This window comes from Branchiostoma floridae, chromosome 18, assembly GCF_000003815.2.
Source record: "Branchiostoma floridae strain S238N-H82 chromosome 18, Bfl_VNyyK, whole genome shotgun sequence".
NCBI lineage: Eukaryota > Metazoa > Chordata > Leptocardii > Amphioxiformes > Branchiostomatidae > Branchiostoma > Branchiostoma floridae.
The window spans coordinates 7,995,841-8,014,551 of record NC_049996.1 but is presented as its reverse complement, the minus strand read 5'-3'; the positions used below and the strand labels follow the sequence as shown (position 1 = coordinate 8,014,551).

The 18,711-nt window shown below is 43.7% G+C and overlaps 3 protein-coding genes across 3 annotated transcripts; all 3 read left to right on the top strand.

Annotated features, from left to right (window-relative positions):
• Positions 1-420: 420 nt before the first annotated feature.
• On the top strand, positions 421-3,910 carry LOC118406042 (C-type lectin BML-2-like). The gene is made up of 4 exons (XM_035805897.1): positions 421-732; positions 1,278-1,335; positions 1,817-2,103; positions 2,589-3,910. The coding sequence occupies exons 1-4, from the start codon at positions 703-705 to the stop codon at positions 2,739-2,741; spliced, it is 528 nt and encodes a 175-aa protein (XP_035661790.1). The 5' UTR covers positions 421-702; the 3' UTR covers positions 2,742-3,910.
• Positions 3,911-8,887: 4,977 nt separating this feature from the next.
• LOC118406058 lies at positions 8,888-10,453 on the top strand (the record flags this gene model as incomplete). Its single annotated transcript, XM_035805914.1, has 1 exon — positions 8,888-10,453. A coding segment is annotated over one exon (1,011 nt), but the record flags the coding sequence as incomplete, so codon positions are not given.
• A 3,909-nt stretch (positions 10,454-14,362) lies between these two features.
• On the top strand, positions 14,363-16,294 carry LOC118406074 (zinc finger CCHC domain-containing protein 3-like). Its single transcript, XM_035805935.1, has one exon. It carries the CDS (start codon positions 14,747-14,749, stop codon positions 15,863-15,865), a length of 1,119 nt encoding a protein of 372 aa, XP_035661828.1. The 5' UTR covers positions 14,363-14,746; the 3' UTR covers positions 15,866-16,294.
• Positions 16,295-18,711: the final 2,417 nt, after the last annotated feature.

Here is an 18,711-nt window from a genome sequence, read left to right as displayed (position 1 = left end):
TCTTTTCGCTTTGTATTCCAAATAATAAAAAGATTTTGGAGACTTTAAACATCCATTTTAATTCTAAATTTTTTTGTCTAAAATGCATATAACTTCCACATTGACATAGTCAATACATGGTGCCGATCGTTTCTACGTATAAGATACATTATTCTTTTATAACAAAATTCTGGTTAATTTACATAGGAAAACAATGTTAAGTGCACATGTTACATTAATCACATTAGACAATATCTACTTTATCAAAAACATTGTAATCCCTAAATGGTCTTATTTCTTTCGGAAATAAACCCCTAAAGTGCCTTATTTTTATATGTACATAACCATTCAATTTACATGCACGCCCTAAATAGCTGAAATCGACGTTCCTTTTTTTACTTTGCTTAAGTATCTTCTTTCAACTTTCAACGTTTTATTTACGAAACGCCTCTACTGTTCCCAAATTAAATGTTAGAGGACCCGAACCTATACAGCTTTATTTTGATATCTATCTATTTTGATATTTGTAATAATTTCTGATCTTTGTGAAACTACTATGTCTATGTTTTATATCTAGAATGATGGGGATTATATTAGTTTCTAATGTTGGTCTGTTAAATTTTCTATCCTAATTCCATAGTTCTAATCAAAAATGAATTAACATATTCTGTACCCAAGCAGACAGCCTGTTCTAATCTCACGACGGTGATTATACTGGCAAATATGCCAACGACAGAGACAGCCATGACTAAGGTGAGATCAATTAATGCTCGTTGTTTTAACCGAATTTGCAACATTCTTAAACATGAGGATATGGAATTTCCAACTTATTAATGACTACCATTTAGTAGTGCCTTTTACCCATTTTGCAAGTTTAAATATTGCAAATAAATTTTGCAAGACATGCCTAAGTTTATTAGCAGTAACTTCTGTCTCCTTTTTGTTTTTCATAAATTACTTACAAAACATTTAGTGTTACCTAATTGTCACAAATATTCATGAATGCCTGTCCATCTGGTCATTAGATATAATCTAAATGTGTTTTAATTATGATGATACTTTTAAATGGGTTAAGCAGCTAGATTTTAATGCAGTTGCATTGTAAAGACTTCGTTGCTTTTGTTACTTAGAAAGGGTAACAAATATATGTCAGACGGCCAAATTTTACGTGTCCTTGTAGCTGTTGTTTCTTCCACTTTATCTTCAGATAAACTAATATGATGCAAAGTAAACTTTTTTTTAAACTTTCAACTGTATACCTATGGATAAAGAAAAACTTTGCTTCCTTTTTATCACAGATTTGGTTACCTCCGACCAGCGTGCATTCTGAGGCTAATACATCTATGGCAAATGAAGGTGGGCAACACTGATTTGTCGTTAACGCTGAAATACTTCGTGCATTCCTTTGTAGCCTGGCCTTGTTTGGTCCTTTAACTGTGACCTTTAACTGTGATAGAGTGAACACATTTTTACCTTCACCGCAGGGTTATGTTACGCGTGTTTGCGTGTTTTTGTGTGTGCAAACAGCATAACCCAAGCCTTACATGGATCTTGATAATATTTGGTAGGTTTGTAGGGTCAGAAAAACGAAGGTCAAATTCGATAATGGGCCGTCTAGAGGCTTGCTAAGGTACTGCAGGGGAATATATTTTTTACATCTCATGTTCTAGATATGCTATGGTTGTGATGTTCGAGTGGTAGATATCCCATGGGGCAGAGAGTGAGTTTAGACTTACTGTCAACTTTTTTTGAACTGCTTCCGACAACTTTTTAGACAAGAATAAATCAAGAACGTGTTGACGAATAGTCAAAAATGGGCTTCCGCATGTTGTTACAGCTGTGACGAGAAACGGCTGCCAACCTGGATACAAAATACTTTTCACGACCTGCATCCGGCTTTATTCCCGACGAAATAGTTACTGGGGCGCCAGGGAGGCATGTGAGATGGAGGGAGCTACACTAGCCATGCCTAAAACACAAGAGTTGGATCTAGCGTTGAGAAACCTTGTCCACACGGAAGGCAATAACCTCAGTTTTTGGTTCGGTCTGAAGGACAACAACTACTTTCGTCTTCGTAAAAGGCAATGGAAATGGGAAGATGGGTCTGCCTTGGGCAACTACCAAGTAAGTTAAAAAAAAAAACTTTAATAACTGACCAACACTAAATTGAAAGGGACTTTCAAAGAGAGAGGTGATGTTATTTCAAGATTGTTTTGAAGATTTAAGCAATTGCATAATATTCTGTTCCTTGGTTGTTGTTTTTTATGACTTGTTTAGGTGATTCACGAATCTCTCAGTAACCTTTTAAAATACGCTTGTTTTTTTGTGATTCCCAAATCTTGCCACTAGAAAAATGATAATAGGAAACGTAAGGTTAACAACATATGGATTAATATCACGATAATACTAACGGATAGTGTACTATAAAGAAAATTGTCGAATGTTGCATAGCTGGTTGCACATCTTTACAGACGGTATAATCATTCAGTAATAGGCTCAGATGAATTTAAGTTATCTTGCAACTATATATGAATGTATGAGGTGGAATGATTTGGAATTTAGAGTTAAGACAACTTAACATTTATAACGTTGAGTTCATTTTTCAACAGGGATGGATTCCAGGAGGGCCAGATAACCGCAGATGGACCCATCGAACAAGACTCTGTGTGCACTACTGGTCAGGGCGCACTGGCTATCCTATGTGGAATGACCGCAGATGCTCTTGTAGACACAGCTTTATTTGTCAGACCCTTTTGGCATAAATGAAAAAAAAAAATTGCTTACCTTATCTATACAGCGTATTATGACATTCACATGCATGTTACAATTATATTACATGTATAGATTTTTTTTGTATTTAGATATGGAGAAATAGAAAAACAAATATATTTTGTGACTTTGACATCAAGTACGGCATGAACGTTTTTCGGTAATTGAATTGTAAAATAACATTTCGTTATCGTGATTTGATGCACTATTAAAACGATACGTTACATGTTCAAATTTTCTCACAATATCTACACATACATTACGTGTGTAAATATAGATTCTAAATTGCTTCTAGCTGTGTGGCTATCTTATTCATTAATAGCGTGTCAAGTATATACAAGCGTTAAAAAATTCCACTTTTTTCATGACATTCTTCTCTTCGGGTCAAAAATGTATATTGTCGGTTTTTGTTCTTTGATATAAAAAATTAGGCGAAGTAAAGGAAATTGGGTAAGATATATTTCTTCAAAGAGCTGCGAATGAATGCATCCTGTATTTTGTTAAGGAAACTTCTATTCGCTAATTTGAGTAGAATTACCAAGTGGTTGACCGGGTGTGAAATATCCGGGTTAAGACACGTACGCAACAATTAGAGCAGAAAGTAATTGATTTAGTTGGGTTGCAAAGTAGAAAGAAAAGAAAATCGATTGTGCGTACCAATAAACAAATAGATTTATTCATTCAGAGTAGAATGGTTTTTTGAATTTCTAGAAGGACAGGATTTCTAGAAAGATAGGATTTCGAAACCTTTCAATTTTGGAATGGTAAATGATGTGAAATTAGAATTGGCTTAAGAGAAATTACTTCAGTGTAACTAGAGAACGAGATTTACGATGCCTGGATCCAACGTTGTTTAATTGGACTATTTGGGATTCATACAACCAGAGCCGTGATATTTATGTTGTATTTTGGAATCTTTAATAACGTTCATGTTGTCTTACTGGATAAGTCATGGGCTTGTAGCTGAGAGGTAAAATATCCATGTATACTTGTATCCAAAACATCTTACAGCATATCTCTATCATTGTTGACTGGGCTTTACACGTGGTATAGGGGATCGTAAACAGAATTAATTAGGCACATCTTGTTGCTCTAGATTAGTGATTTCATTTCTTTATGGCTGCATGTATTTGTTACGAAGAAAATCTGCACATTGGAGACTTACACACTTAATGCATTACAATATCTGGATAATTCAATATTATTAATAAAAGTTTCAAAGTACTTTTGGTGTTATTTTTCTTGATTAGGCGCCTAGATACTTCATTGATCGATTTCGTTGCTTTTGATGTAAAGTAAATTCTGCTCGTTTGTACTTTATATCAAAGTCTTTGGACTTTTGTTATACATGCCGTGTTGTCGTTTACATCCATGATTCAGTGCTGTAGATGACATGTTTTTAATGATTTAATTTGTAATAGATTCTCACCAGACATATTAACTTCTTTACGCAAAGTCTGTATTTTATACATGTCAAAAGGGGATATCATTCTGTTGAAGTTTTTTTCCACGAAAATTTCATGAATATTCGAGTATTAGGCAATCTTCAACATACAACCTCCTCCCAATGTAGATATCTGCATCTGAATTTCTGCTATCACTTAAAAAGATAAATCCTTACCACCTACCAGAAAGTTTTCTTATCTTTATATTCTTAAATCAAGGACACTGCTCTTACTTCTAGAGCTAAATTCTGAGAATTTTGCTCTTTTACCAAGACCTTTCTTCTCACGTTAAGCCTAGGTCTCTTTTCTTATCTGGGGCACGGGTAAGTCAACGTCCTCAAAGTTAGGTTTAGGTAAGGGATTTTGTACGGAGAAGGCAGGATTAAATGCGTTGCATAACATATTCATCCTACACATTAATATTGAATCAAAATACACCTTAAAAGCATAATCTGTATATTCGAACTCACATTAATTTTAACAATAACTCCAAATTAGTCTGCCCGTGCAGAAAAACAACGTGCTATCTCAATACGTCAAAAAACAAACATTATTGATAACCCCACGCTTTTCTTTGAAGATAAGGGTAAATGTAAACAAACTTTTTCATCCGTAGACTATTAATGACGGCATCATTTTGCATATTCAAACATATCTATACTCTCACTTGTATATCTGTTCGATCTGTTACTGACTTGTACTGTAGACATGGACGGACAAACAGAGTCAGTCAGGTCCCCTCGTGCGGGGTCAGGCAACGGTAAAACAAGAAATCCGCCGTTCAAATCTTGCCATACCCGTAATATTGGCATTGATTCCTCTGACAACTGCAAAGAAGAATCAGATAAGATTTCAGATAAGTGCGAAGAGACATCGGATGTGTACTATACAATTCGTGACAAAGATCTCCCGCCACAACCACAGGTGGCAAGCCAAGCTGACCCAAAGGGTATGCCACATCCAGATAACGTTGATGCCGAAGGTATGTGGCCTCTTGTCTATTCATCTTCAAGTTTCTTTAAATTCTTCTCATTGCCCTGAATAATTAGAAGAAAGTTTGTTTCAAGAATCATAATGCATTATACTAATATGTTCAATAATGATGAGAGGATAAGGCCCGGGGACGTTATCCTCAAGAATTTGACCACGTGACTACTGACCAGGCATGCGCAGTGCGGCAACAGAGCTTCGAACGAGAGACAGCTTCACAAAGACTTCAGAGACTCTCGCTGACACAAAAGGCATCAGTATCGTTTAATTTCAGATAGAACGGTTCAGAATTCACCTGGTTTTCGTCGCAGCAAGCGCAACTCACATCTTGATTCCAGTGGCGATGGCCAGACCAAAGAGGAAAGCTTCGATTCCAGTCAGATATCAGGAATACGACCTTGGGACCCCATTCGCTACCGTCACTTCCGCGCCTCCGCGGGCAACTTCTACACCGCAACAAGTCTCCGTGGAAGATTTCTTTGAACAACGATTCCAAGAAATCACCAGGGACCTCACGGAGCTGCAGCTGGACCTGGCCCATATCCATAGCGGGGGAGGGGCCCCCGGGATCACTCGACCAGCCAACCCCCCTCCCAACCACGTTTCCCGCCTTTCGACACAGCCGCTCTCTCGCGATAAACAACGAGATCTCGGCGGCCATCTTGCCTGCGTTCCGGATAGTCAACAGATGAAAGAAACAGCAGGACGTGAGACTTCTCAACACATCACGGCCTCGACACAGCACCAGCAAGCAGGAAAGACGACCTACGATAACTCGTACCCGACTTTGCAAGAGTTAAGGGCCATGAATCTGCTGGATGCCCCCAAGAACGCGGCCGGCCTGCATGCCCAAGCGCCGTGGCCAGCAGACAACCGAGCGGCTCCCCTACCCAAGGTGCGGTTCAACAACGAGGAGACACCTTCCCAAGGTAAGACCACTAAGCTCGTTAGCGGTCTGACCCGTAAAGTGCACGACAAGGTTAAAAGGGAAGTACTCTGGCCGCATGAGTTCGTATTTAGCAGCACGGGCACAGTTACACCCGACAACATCACATGGGATCAGCTCGTAGCTGGCGAGCTTGCAATAATCTTCGGGACCGACGCGTCACAGAATGAGAGGGATAATAGGGGCGTCATCCTACAGAACCTAATGTTGGACATTTCAACGTTCACCTTCGAAGGGGTAAGATTCTTCTACAAAATCATGCTCACGCAGGCCGAGAAAGCACTATTTGATCTAGAAGACCAGGATATCTACCCATCCTTGTACAAGTTGAAACAGAAGTACCTCAAGAAGCCCGATATCAAGCCTCCAACTGGGTCGTTTACCACAAGTTCAGGCTCGCTTTCTTCCAATGTCAGCTGGAAGAAGGACAGATACTCGTCCGACTACACATGCCCCAAATACCAGGGAGGTTTCTGCACTCTCCCAGACAACCACGCAGGCCTGGCACACAAGTGCAAGTTTTGCACGCGTTACCGCCCGGAGGTCCCCCTCAATCACCCAGCCAAGGATTGCCCTTACAACGACAGAGCCACCAGGCTCCAGTATCAAGCAGGCAAGCCAACCAACAACGCATGACTAGACTCGAACGGTTCCCAATTATCCGATGTTACTGAAGTACATGATCCCCAATTGTTTATAGACTTCCTTACAACACACTCAGAAACTCATTCCAGTCTTGATCACGAACGACTGCCAACAGTCTCAAGTCACAGTCATACACAATTATCCACGCATGGCTCCCGCAAACAGATGGGTACAGGATGGATTTCTACCTCCAAGCACTGTGACACTCCCACACGCTACAACCAAGACAACACGGCAGGGTCGGTGGACACACAGGTCCATCACATCAGCCAACCACACTCACACACTTCTCGGATCGCAACACACCCCAAGCCAACACGAGAGAAAACTTCTCACCCCACTTGCGAGGTCGTCACTGCACCAGAAGTTATTGATCCCACGCCACGAAGAAATCTCCCATCCAACCCAGCATATTTCTACGTTTACCTGCACAACTCGGTCCAATCATCAGGTCAGTTTAATTTTCAAGGCGCACGCATTCCAGTGCCGTCTCCGCTCGTGATCGACGCTTGGCGAACAGAACTTCAAGACTATCCCGACGCAATCGTATGTGACTTTTTACAATTTGGCTGGCCTATCAACTTTGAACGCTCATCTCGGCTGACTCCAGCTCCGCGCAATCACAACTCTGCCAGAGCCTTTCCAGACCACGTGGACCGTTACATAGCTACCGAGCTCTCATTCCAATCAATCTCCGGTCCCTTCAAGGTTAACCCGCTCTCAGGCACGCTCATGACGTCCCCTTTGCAGACGGTCCCAAAAAAGGACTCTGATAATAGACGCATCGTATTGGATCTAAGTTTCCCCCCCGGATTCTCAGTCAACGCCGGCATTCCCGGCGACAGTTACCTGGGATCTCCTTTCCAACTCAAGTTGCCAGGTTACGAGGCCTTCGAACAGTTGATCCGAGACAAAGGCCGCGGGTGTTTCCTTTTTAAGAGGGACTTGAGCCGGGCGTACAGGCAAATTCCGGTGGACCCTATAGATTATGATCTTCTAGGCTTCAAGTGGAGGGATGAATTCTACATGGACTTGTCGTTTCCCTTCGGCCTGAGGTCGGCAGCCATGGCAATGCAACGCACCACGAACGCTATCACCTACATCTACAACGCGAAAGGGTTTGACTGCGTGAATTACATAGACGACTTTGGCGGAGCAGAAGTACCGCACAAAGCCGGAGACGCCTTCCAAGAGTTAGCGACTACCTTCAGCACCTTGGGTGTGGTCGAGTCTCCGTCGAAGGCATGCCCACCTTCCACCAGCATGACTTTCCTGGGCCTCGGTTATGACTCTGTTCGCATGCTCAAGTACATCACCGATGACCGCCTAGCTGACATTCAGGAGGAACTGCGAGCTTGGTCCAACAAGAGAAGAGCTACCAAGAAAGAGATTCAGTCGCTTCTCGGCAAACTGATGTTTCTGACAGCCTGCGCTCCCCAGGGTCGGGTCTTCATATCGAGGATTCTGAACACCCTTCGCAGCCTAAGGAAGAATCACCACAGTACTCGTCTAAACAGAGAGTTTCGCAAGGATATACGTTGGTGGCAGGTTTCTATGACAGTCTTCAACGGCTTTTCCCTTATCGTCACAAACCCAAGTTCAGACACAGATCAGGCAGTCGCCACAGACGCCTGCCTCACCGGCTGCGGGGGCGTTTGCCCGTCGCAACGAGAGTATTTCCACACGAAGTTCCCAGACGATGTTCTCCGCGAGTCACACCCCATACATAGACTTGAGACTTTGGCGATCATTATCGCCTGTAACATATGGGGTCGCAATTGGGCTGGCCAGCAGCTCGTCGTAGGCTGTGATAATATGCCTTCAGTTCAGGTCATCAACTCGGGTCGGTCCACGGACTATTTCCTGCAAGCGTGCGGACGCGAGCTGATCCTGCTACAGCTCCAGCGCGACTTTCATCTATCCGCACGGCACGTGCCAGGTCGAGACAATCGACTTCCAGACTTACTAAGCAGATGGCATCTCGATCCCGCGTGCGAACAGCAGTTCCGCACATATCCCGAGACGAAGCAGTGGACACAGGTCCGAGTGCCACCAGATGCATTCTATATGTCGCACACTTGGTAATAGGTCATCCTCCAAACACTGAAACCTTGTATCCTTCATCTTTACAGCTCAGGCCTGGACCAACCTACAGAAAGAGACACTGTGCACCCAGAGGCAGGCCTTTGCACAGAGCACGCAGGCGAATCACAGAACCCACTTCAAGGCATATCTTCTCTTCTGCGGCTTCTTCCATCAGGAGCCGATTCCAGCCACACCACACCTCTTGTCGTGCTATGCCCAGTTTCTGAGCAAATCAATTCGGTCTCCAAGTACGATTTCACATTATCTCTCGTCGGTCAAACTCCTTCATCAACTTAATGGACATTATGACTTAACGCTGGACCATTTCGAACTCCGCCAAACGCTTAAAGGCATAGAAAGGGCACTACAACACCGACCACGCGAACACCACCCCGTGACTCCTGAGTTCCTGTCGCAGCTGCACGGTTTCCTGAACCATCAAGATCCCAAAGACGCCACCATCTGGGCCGTCCTCTTGCTGGGCTTCTTTACATTCCTAAGGAAGTCTAACCTGGTACCTTCCTCCGCAGCAACCTTCGACCCGCGGAAACACCTTAGCCGCGCCGACATCTCGGTCAGCTCAGCAGGCCTTCTCGTCACGGTGCGCTGGTCCAAAACGATCCAAGCAAACGAACGACAGTTACAGATTCCTATCCTCGCTATCCCAGGCTCGCAGCTCTGTCCCGTGCTCGCGTACAACAACATGCTTCGCCTTGTTCCAGCCAGACCCGCTTCTCCAGCTTTCCAGCTTCCCCCAACACCACGTCGCCCATTACGTCCGCTCACCGGCTCAGTCCTTGACAAAGCCTTCGCACGCTTGGTCAACAAAGCAGGATTGCCACCCAGGTATCACACCCTACTTGACTTGCGTCGAGGCGGCTACACCTTGGCCTTTGAGGCCGGGGTTCCACGCGAACTTCGCCGTCACCACGGAGACTGGAAATCTGACGCCGATCTCCTCTACCTGCAACTCACCATGGCGCAACGCTTGCGTCTGCCAGCCGCCATGCGGTCCCTGCTGTGCCACCGGATTACCTAATTCCGACGCTACACACCTCCATCTACTATCTTCAAGTTTGGGCTTCTCGTTACACTCGACCTGGCCTGTGATGTCTTTATTTCCTGATTAAAGACGTCAATTGCCCAAACTTCTACCGACTTTGTCATCCTGAGTGAGATTAATTATGAGAGGATAAGGCCCGGGGACGTTATCCTCAAGAATTTGACCACGTGACTACTGACCAGGCATGCGCAGTGCGGCAACAGAGCTTCGAACGAGAGACAGCTTCACCACCATCCCTCCCCCGCAGCAATGGTTGCATACTGTTTGACTGTTAAAGCTGCACTATGGATAATTAGGGCAATACAATAAGCCATTTCTTAGTAAGTCAAATCAACCCTATATTATTGCATAACAATATTCAGCAAATAATGTTACAGCACCTTGCACAATACAAACATGTCATTTTCAAAGCCAAAACACTACCAAAGATGGCCACACACACAGGCCTCTGTGCTATAATCAGTAACTTAATGGTGCATGTTGGCATTTTAAAAGTTTCTGTACAATCGTATTTATGCGAAAGTTCTTGCGTCATAAAAGAGAGACAAGTGTATTCTTTCCTCATGATGAAATAAATGAGTATTTCCAAGTAATGAAATTTTAAGGTAAATGAAGACTACTGTTATTTTAGCAGTTTGCAGGAACCCTGGGGAACCTATTATTTACCTCCATGAAAATGGAGGTATTGTTGCTATATTGTTTTCAGTCTGGAGCTTATGTGGGGAATATCTCAAGAACCGTTGAAAGGTTCGCAATGGTTTTTGGTGGGTGGGTAGGGTGGTGATGGTGCAGGTGGATTTTGTGCCACCTGTTGGCTGACCTTGATACTGCAGCAACACTTTTGTGTTATTTTTTTGCAACTGGACAGGACCTGGACTGTGGTGTTGATTTTTATGTGGTGGGCCGGTGTATAGTGGATGTTGATTTTCAATGAATTTCAGCATTGTAGCTGTTTAGTGTGGATTAGCAGGTGTGTTTGTTTTGTGGATGTTTATGTGTGCAGCAAATATCTAAGAACCTGTGGATGGGTTGCGATGAGATTTGTAACGTGGAAAGGTTTTGATCGTGAAGGTCGTTATGGAATTCTGGCCTCCTGGTGGTTGATCATGGTACTTCAGAAGGTGTTATATTTTTGTGTTCTTGGTAAACTTGTCTGAAGAACGTTAGGATGGATTGCGATGATTTATGGGGTGATAGGTAGTTCTTGTCCTTAGGAAGAATTTACGATAGTTTGGGCCCCTTAGCGGCTAGTTTTGGAATTGCAGGGACATTGTTGCCAAAATCTTCGAGGAGGATAACTCAACAAAAGGATATGTATTGTCATGATTTTGGTATGTAGGTAGGTCAAAGATGTACAAAATAAAATGTAAATTATGCAAATTAGGAGGTAATTTGATTAATTAAATATGATATTTTATCATAGTAGTTGTTTTAATGTTTTTCCTGTCCGGACATGATGTAATATTGACGTTAAGGTGGAACGTAGCATGTAACATCAGGACAACGTGTGACAAGTGTGAGCCCCCTAACATTACATTTTGGAACTATATGGACCTTTTTGTCAATACATTCGAATGAGAAGAACTGAAGAAAGGAACGGCAGATTGGTACCATTTTTGGCATGCACGTTGCTCAGGCAAATAAATATATGCTTACAAATTGCTAATGAGGATTTTTTTAGCAAAATTAATGAGGTAACAAATGGTTTAGTGTGTCTGTGACAGTATGTATGGCCTGTAACATTATATGCATCCATCTGGCCGGCATGTGGCCTTGAAACTCCAAACGTGTGGGGGGGGGTATGTTTTATTCTTCAATTGTAAAGTGTTGGACTTCAATCTACATGTTAAACATTATTAATGTTCCCTGCTTTCATTTGTGTAGATAATTTACTGGTGATCGATATATTGATTAGATGCATAAATTGTGATTAAGAAAGAAAGAAAGATTGATAGAATCATAGATAGATTTACATCATTTATTAAGAATTCTCATAATTTCAGAGTGTTTTAATACCTGTTGTATATATAACTAATAACAGTAAACTTTATGGATGACAGCGTCGCATTTTTGTCAATACATTCCAATGAGGATGACTGAAGAAAGGAATAACAGATTGCTGTCATTTCGGGCACATGCAGGTAGTTTGCGCAGAAATATACACAGTGACCTTTATGCTAAAAAGTTTATTTCATACAGGCATGAAAGTAAGGAAACGAGACTGAAATAAATCACCCTCTTAGGCATTACATTGATATGTGCATATTTCAAGGCCACAGGGCACCAGGGACGTATCATTTACCTGTCATGTGGCCGGCTCAGTGTTGTGTAATGGTGGGGTCAGCTTTGGATGTCAATTTGTAATCTCAAAGAAGATCTGAGTAGGTAACTTCCAAGCAGATGCCAGGTTGCAATGTCCAAACAGATGATAGGACGTAACGCCCGAGCAGATGTTAGGAAGTGATGTCCAAACAGATGTTAGTAGGTAATCTCAAAGCAGATGTGCTGCTAGAGGAACTGGGATGTTTTTTGGAAGGTGGGTAGGTGTGTTTTTGGTAACAGTAAAGATTGGTTTTGGGTTTGCTGTTTGTTAAACTTGTTGGCGAAACAACACGTTTTGTATTTTATCTTTTAACCTGGATTTTAAAGTAGCGGGACCATAGCGTCTTTATACCCTCCTCACATTAGGCGAAAATTGATCGGGCGATGAGTCTGCGAGCTCTACATTACGAGGAGGCAGGTACTCTGTCATTTCTTCCTCGGCAGCAGGGTCATGCCTCATCGCAATTTAGAGCTCGCAGACTCGTCGTCCGATCGATTTTCGCCTATTGTGAGGGAGGTATTAACATACCATAATACTGTGCATGTGCTAGCATGCACATGTAGGACTAAGAAACAGATAAGGTGGTAGGCGTAGAGTCTCCCTGATGAGCAACATCCATTCTAAAAGTTCTAATTTAGTTGCTCTTCCGTCCTCCTTTAATAAACTATTACCCACACAAAACCCCACAATCATACAATACCCCCACACACACACACAAACGCTCTGGATATTTCATGGAGGTATGAGGTCTACGAACTCTTGTTTTAAATTTCCATTAAGTTCTAATAATTTATTGTTTCATGTATGTGGGGCCAAAATGCTACATAGTGCAACTGAAACCAAACTATGAAAATCTGTCGCTGGGTAGAGATTTGCGAGAGGTGGTAGATTTACCAAGTCGTTTGCCTTTTGTTTCTATCATTTTGGAACACTTTTCTAACAACCTTACTGTGATATAAGTAGATGTTTAGAACTATTTATAACACCTTGTTGACTTTCTAGGTATTTCCTGTTGTATTCATATGTGTAAGAAACAGTTCTAACATTCATTTGTTGTCATATGTTCGAACGTTGAAAATATATTGTGTAACTGGGCCCAGGGGATGGGAATAGGGCAATTCATACATCCCTGCGAAGTAAAGAAAATGTCTGCAACCGTCTCACAGAAGAGCTTCCAGTGTCTATTAAAGAAAATCTAAAATTAATACAAACAAACAAAGAACCCAGCTTAGCAGCTTTGTTTAAAAGTTTTTATTTAGCAAGACACAAATTGTTGGAACATATTCCAACAATGAGAAAAAAACATAGATTTTTGAAACTTGTTCTATATAATGAAAAATTGATATTGTTACTTTCCCAATGTTTCTAACAAATATAAATAGGTTCGAACATATCCAAACTTTCAACATTAATTGTTTGAACAATTTACAACTATAGTGACTGAAAATTCTTTACATTAAATAGTTCAAACTTATTGCAAATATTATTCTAAATCCCTCTCGGTGACTTAGAGTGGACTCTACATATAAACAACATCTGTATTTCACTAAAACTGTTACTAAAGAATACGTCATTTCCAAACTGGAAGTTCTGTTGCAGTACTTAAAAAAGCCGGCAGGTTACCCAACATTTAAAAAAAAGAATGACAGCCCAACCACACACACACAACAAATTACCATGGGCTTCTTGACCTACACTATTACCCAAGGCTATGCAAATGAATGCTACCCAAACAAGAAATCTTTTTAAAAAAGCTGTGCCTTGCCGCGTATTTTATGTTATTTTGGTAAGTTAGACTAGATTCTACGCTTAAAAATCCCGAGTTCCACATGTCGCCCCCCTCCCCCTCATTATCATAATTTATGTCAGATGAATTATTGGCACATTAAACAGGTTTTGTAAAACTTTTTGACCCACAATGAATATGCATTATTTTTTATTACAAACTAAGTTCCTTCTGATGCAATTTGTGATATATATTTATATGAACATGGTGAGTTAAAGCGTAGATTTATTACGCTGGACCACATACAGTAACATGCGTCTAGAAGAGCGTTTTAATACTCGTCTGGAATGTACCATTGTCTAACTAAGCCATGAAACTCGGCAAGGAAAGAAGGGCCTTTGGAAGGGCCGCTAGACGAGGGTAGGTGGACACGTGCAATCTTTGCCGGTAGATATTTCCCTTGCCCGTGAAGGGATACTCTTCCTACTTTGTAGGAAAGGAAAGCAGGTTTGTGCCAACATTCCTACATAGTCTTGTTTCGCTTCGAATCGAATTTGTGGTGTTTTGAGCTGTTTCTGTACCCTCGCCCCCCGGCCATAGTGGGTGAAGGGGTTGGTACAGTCCAAGCACACCGCCTGGTGCCACTGTTTTTCTGGGTCAATCGCTATTTTTAGAATAGGTGGCATTCCGGGGCTCTAAAAGGGGTTTCTGGAGACCCTAGAAGGAACCTTCCATATACTCCACAGAGAAATAGACTGATTTTGGACTAGGCAAAATGAGGAGAGACAACTCAATTTGCGTTACGTATACCGCTCAGAAAGACAAGCTATCTGAGCAGGAGACCTGGGCACTCCTGGACTCTGTGGGGATACCTACATCCAGTCTCCAGACAGTGCAAGCGCTGAACGCTACGTCTTTTGATTTGACCTTCCGTACGCTTCACGATAGAAAGTTGTATGGGGGTAAACTCTCGGCACTACAGTACTTAGATGTCCGTGTGTACGGAAGTGCTGAGACAGTCGTCACAGCAACCCGTATACCGGACGAGTTTGATGACAATCACGTACGGCACTGGCTATCCCGTTATGGACAGGTCCTGGCTTCCCGTATGACCACCTACAGGGACAGACCTACTGTCCGTAATGGGAACAGGCAGTACAAGGTTATACTCAAACCAGGGGCAAACATCCCGTCCTCTTGGAGGTTAGCAGACGGTCGGTTAGCCTTTTTCCGGTATGTCGGACAACAAAGAACATGTCTGAAATGTTACCAGGAAGGGCACGAGGCAGCACAATGTACTGTCATCTTCTGTAACAAATGCCAACTGATTGGGCATACCTCTGCGGAATGCAGCAATCAAGTAGTCTGTAATCAGTGCGGCAAGGAGGGACACACCGCACGTCGGTGCCCCACGTCATATGCCAACAAACTGCTGCCTGACAATAAGTGGACCAGCGGTCCGGCTGCTGAGGCAACCGTGGCCAGTGCTAAGACCCCTGGTCAGAGTGAGCAGTCTCAAGTAAACGAGACTGTCTCCAGTGGTAAGAGTCAGAGTGAGCAAACAAACGAGACTGACTCCAGCGACTCTGGGTCGGAGGAGAGCGGGGAAGATGATTCCGCCGAGGAATTTGCTTCCTCTGACGAACTGACGGAGAAAGAAAGGGAGCTGCTTCTTGAAGCAACCCAACCATCTCCGAGCTCTGCGGAGCGCATTGAACCAAACGGGGAGCAAGAAACAGCCCATCCTCGCAACAAGAAGCGCAAGAAGCGCAAGGGCAAGGCCAAAAATGGCCGCAAACAGAACAACGAGGTCGAAGAGTCTCAGAGTCAGACACCAGTCAAAAATGTGGTGGCCAAGAAGAAGGCCCCCACATACTGGAGACCCGTCATCTGACGCGATGGAAGTCGACCAGCAGACCTCTAAAAGGCCTGCGCCTTCCGACGAAGAAGTCAGCCCAAAAAGAAAGAGTGAGCCGTCGACAGTAACGAAGGGCCCTCATAGTCCCGGTTACGACCTTCCCTTATCAGGAGAGCTAGCCATCGACGAGTTCACGTCATCTGGAGAATCTCTATAATGATGCCCCAAAATATGCATAGGCTCAATGCCTTCTTTATGTTAACGATGGTGGTTATAGCAACCTTAAACGTTTGCGGGATGCGCAATCCCAACAAACGCAAACAGGTATACGACTATTGCAGACAACACAAATTTGATATTGTTTGCCTGCAAGAGAGTCACATTACCCATGTGGATGAAACTACTAAGTGGGAAAAGGAATGGGGAGGGCAGGCCCTATGGAGCCTTGGTACGCCCAATTCTAGAGGTGTAGGCATCCTGCTTTCTCCATCCCTTGACTTGAAAATAACTAAGAAATTCTGCGATGATGAGGGTCGCGTAGTTTCCGCAGTCCTGGCTGACGGCACGCGCTCTCTTCGAGTGTGCAACGTATACGCACCGAATGATGCAGCTGAACGATCCACATTTTTCCGTGGTCTAGGCAATTTCTTATCCTACTCTGAGTCCACGGTCCTTTGTGGGGATTTCAACTGCATTGAGTCTCCCAGCCTAGATAAAAGAGGGGGGAATCCAAGTCGTAGTTCTGGAGGTTCGAAAATTCTAAAGAACCTCTGTGCTAGTCACAACCTACATGACTCATGGAGGCAGCTGAATCCGGATGGGCGCGTATATACGTGGCGTCAACCTGATAACGCTGTAGCATGTCGACTGGATAGACTTTACTCATCCAACAATCTGCCCGTCTCTGGCCATTTTTTCCGGCCTGCATACTTCACAGACCACGATTGTGTGGGAATTGATGTGCTTCCAACAGCTAAAAAGAAGTCTTCCATGTGGAAGTGCAATGTTTCCATCCTAAAGAACAAAGAAGTCCAGTCGGACTTCACTGCGTCCTACAAGGACTGGCAGACTTTGAAGTTAGGTTACCCTTCCCTGAGATCTTGGTGGGATGACGTCAAAGACCGAACCCGCTCCTTGTTTATTAAGCACTCATGTAAGATAGCCAAAGACAAAAGAGAAGTTCGTTACCAACTGAACAACACTTTAGGGGATCTGACCAACCAGCTTAATGCTGGTGCGGTCTCACCTGATGTCCTGAGACAATATAAGACCACGAAAGACGCACTGTCAGAGTTGGCAACCTCTGAAGCTCAGGGCGCCATCGTCAGGTCCCGAATCAAACAGTTTGAGGAGGGGGAAAAGTGCACGTCCTTCTTTCTAAAGCAGGCCGCTTCCAACGGCAAGAAGAAAAGGATCTGTGCCATACGAGACTCAATGGGACAAGTTGTCCATGAGGATGACGAAATCGCAAATGTTTTCTACGAATTCTACGCAGAGCTGTTTGCTGAGGAACCAGTGGACCCGGTTGCCTCTGACCAGCTTTGTGACAACCTTGAAAACACATTGACCCCAGAGGAGGCCCAAGCATTGGAGGCCCCTCTCTCAACCGACAAAATGTTAAACTCAGTCCGCAGCATGCAAAATAATAAATGCCCGGGCAGTGATGGTCTACCCAAAGAGTTCTACACGACCTTCTGGCATCTGATTGCCGACGACCTCCTGAAGGTGTTTCAAGAAGCTCTTGATGCTGGAGAACTTTCCTCCAGCCAGAAGTTTGGGGTTTTGACACTGTTGCCAAAGAAGGGAGACGAATTGGACCCCAAGAACAGGAGACCAATCTCCCTCCTAAACACCGACTACAAAATTTTGACTAAAGTTCTTAATAACCGCCTTCAGTCTGTAATAGCGTCGGTGTTGCACCCGGACCAAACCTGTGGTGTACCAGGAAGGTCGATCCAGTGCAACCTCCGACTCACACGAGACATAGTTGTTTACGCAAATAACAATAACATCGAATGTGCTATTGTCTCCCTTGATCAAGCAAAAGCCTTTGACCGTGTCAACATCTCCTTTCTACAACAGACTCTCGCACGAATGGGATTTGGACCTTCCTTTGGGAAGTGGGTTTCAATACTTTACAACGACATCTCCAGTTCCGTTTTGGTGAATGGCTCCCTGTCGTCTCCCTTCGCCCTAACAAGGGGAGTGCGGCAGGGATGCCCACTTTCGCCACTGTTGTATGCAATCTCTCTTGAGCCGTTTGCGGCGACAGTCCGCAAAGACTCTGAGGTGCATGGAGTAAAACTCCCAGGCGGCTACGAAGCCAAAATGTCTCTGTATGCAGATGATAACTCTGCCTTCCTGACATCAGACGACTCTATCGTCAGGCTGTTTGACCTTGTCGGGCTGTACAACAGAGGCTCAGGCTCAATGTTGAACCTAGACAAGTGTGAGGGGTTATGGCTGGGGAAATGGAGAAATAGAACAGACACCCCTGTACAAATAAAATGGACATCTGGGTCCATCCGTCTGCTTGGTGGGGTCTTTGGCAACATTGACATGCCCCTAACCAACTGGAAGGATGGTAAACGCAAATTTGTTGAAACCTTACAAGGATGGGGAGCCAGATCCCTCTCCTTTACAGGCAAAGTGACAGTGGCAAACTCTCTAGCCACAGCCAAACTGTGGTACCTGGCGTCGGTGTTCACCCCTCCTGATTCGGTCATGAAGGAAATCAATACCGCACTGTTCGCCTTTTTCTGGGACAAAAAGCGGGAGATGATCAGCCGAAATACCATCTACCTTCCTCCTGAGAAGGGCGGCTGGGGCCTAATCGACATAGCAAAGAAGGCAAAATGTCTGTACAGTCGGCCTTTCTCGGA

Excerpts from the sequence above, each read along its gene's own strand:
- LOC118406042 (XM_035805897.1), top strand. The coding sequence starts at position 703 with ATGCCAACGACAGAGACAGCCATGACTAAG. Across the intron at positions 733-1,277 it reads CAGAGACAGCCATGACTAAG|ATTTGGTTACCTCCGACCAG; the intron begins GTGAGATCAATT and ends TTTTTATCACAG. Across the intron at positions 1,336-1,816 it reads TACATCTATGGCAAATGAAG|CTGTGACGAGAAACGGCTGC; the intron begins GTGGGCAACACT and ends ATGTTGTTACAG.
- LOC118406074 (XM_035805935.1), top strand. The coding sequence starts at position 14,747 with ATGAGGAGAGACAACTCAATTTGCGTTACGTATACCGCTCAGAAAGAC.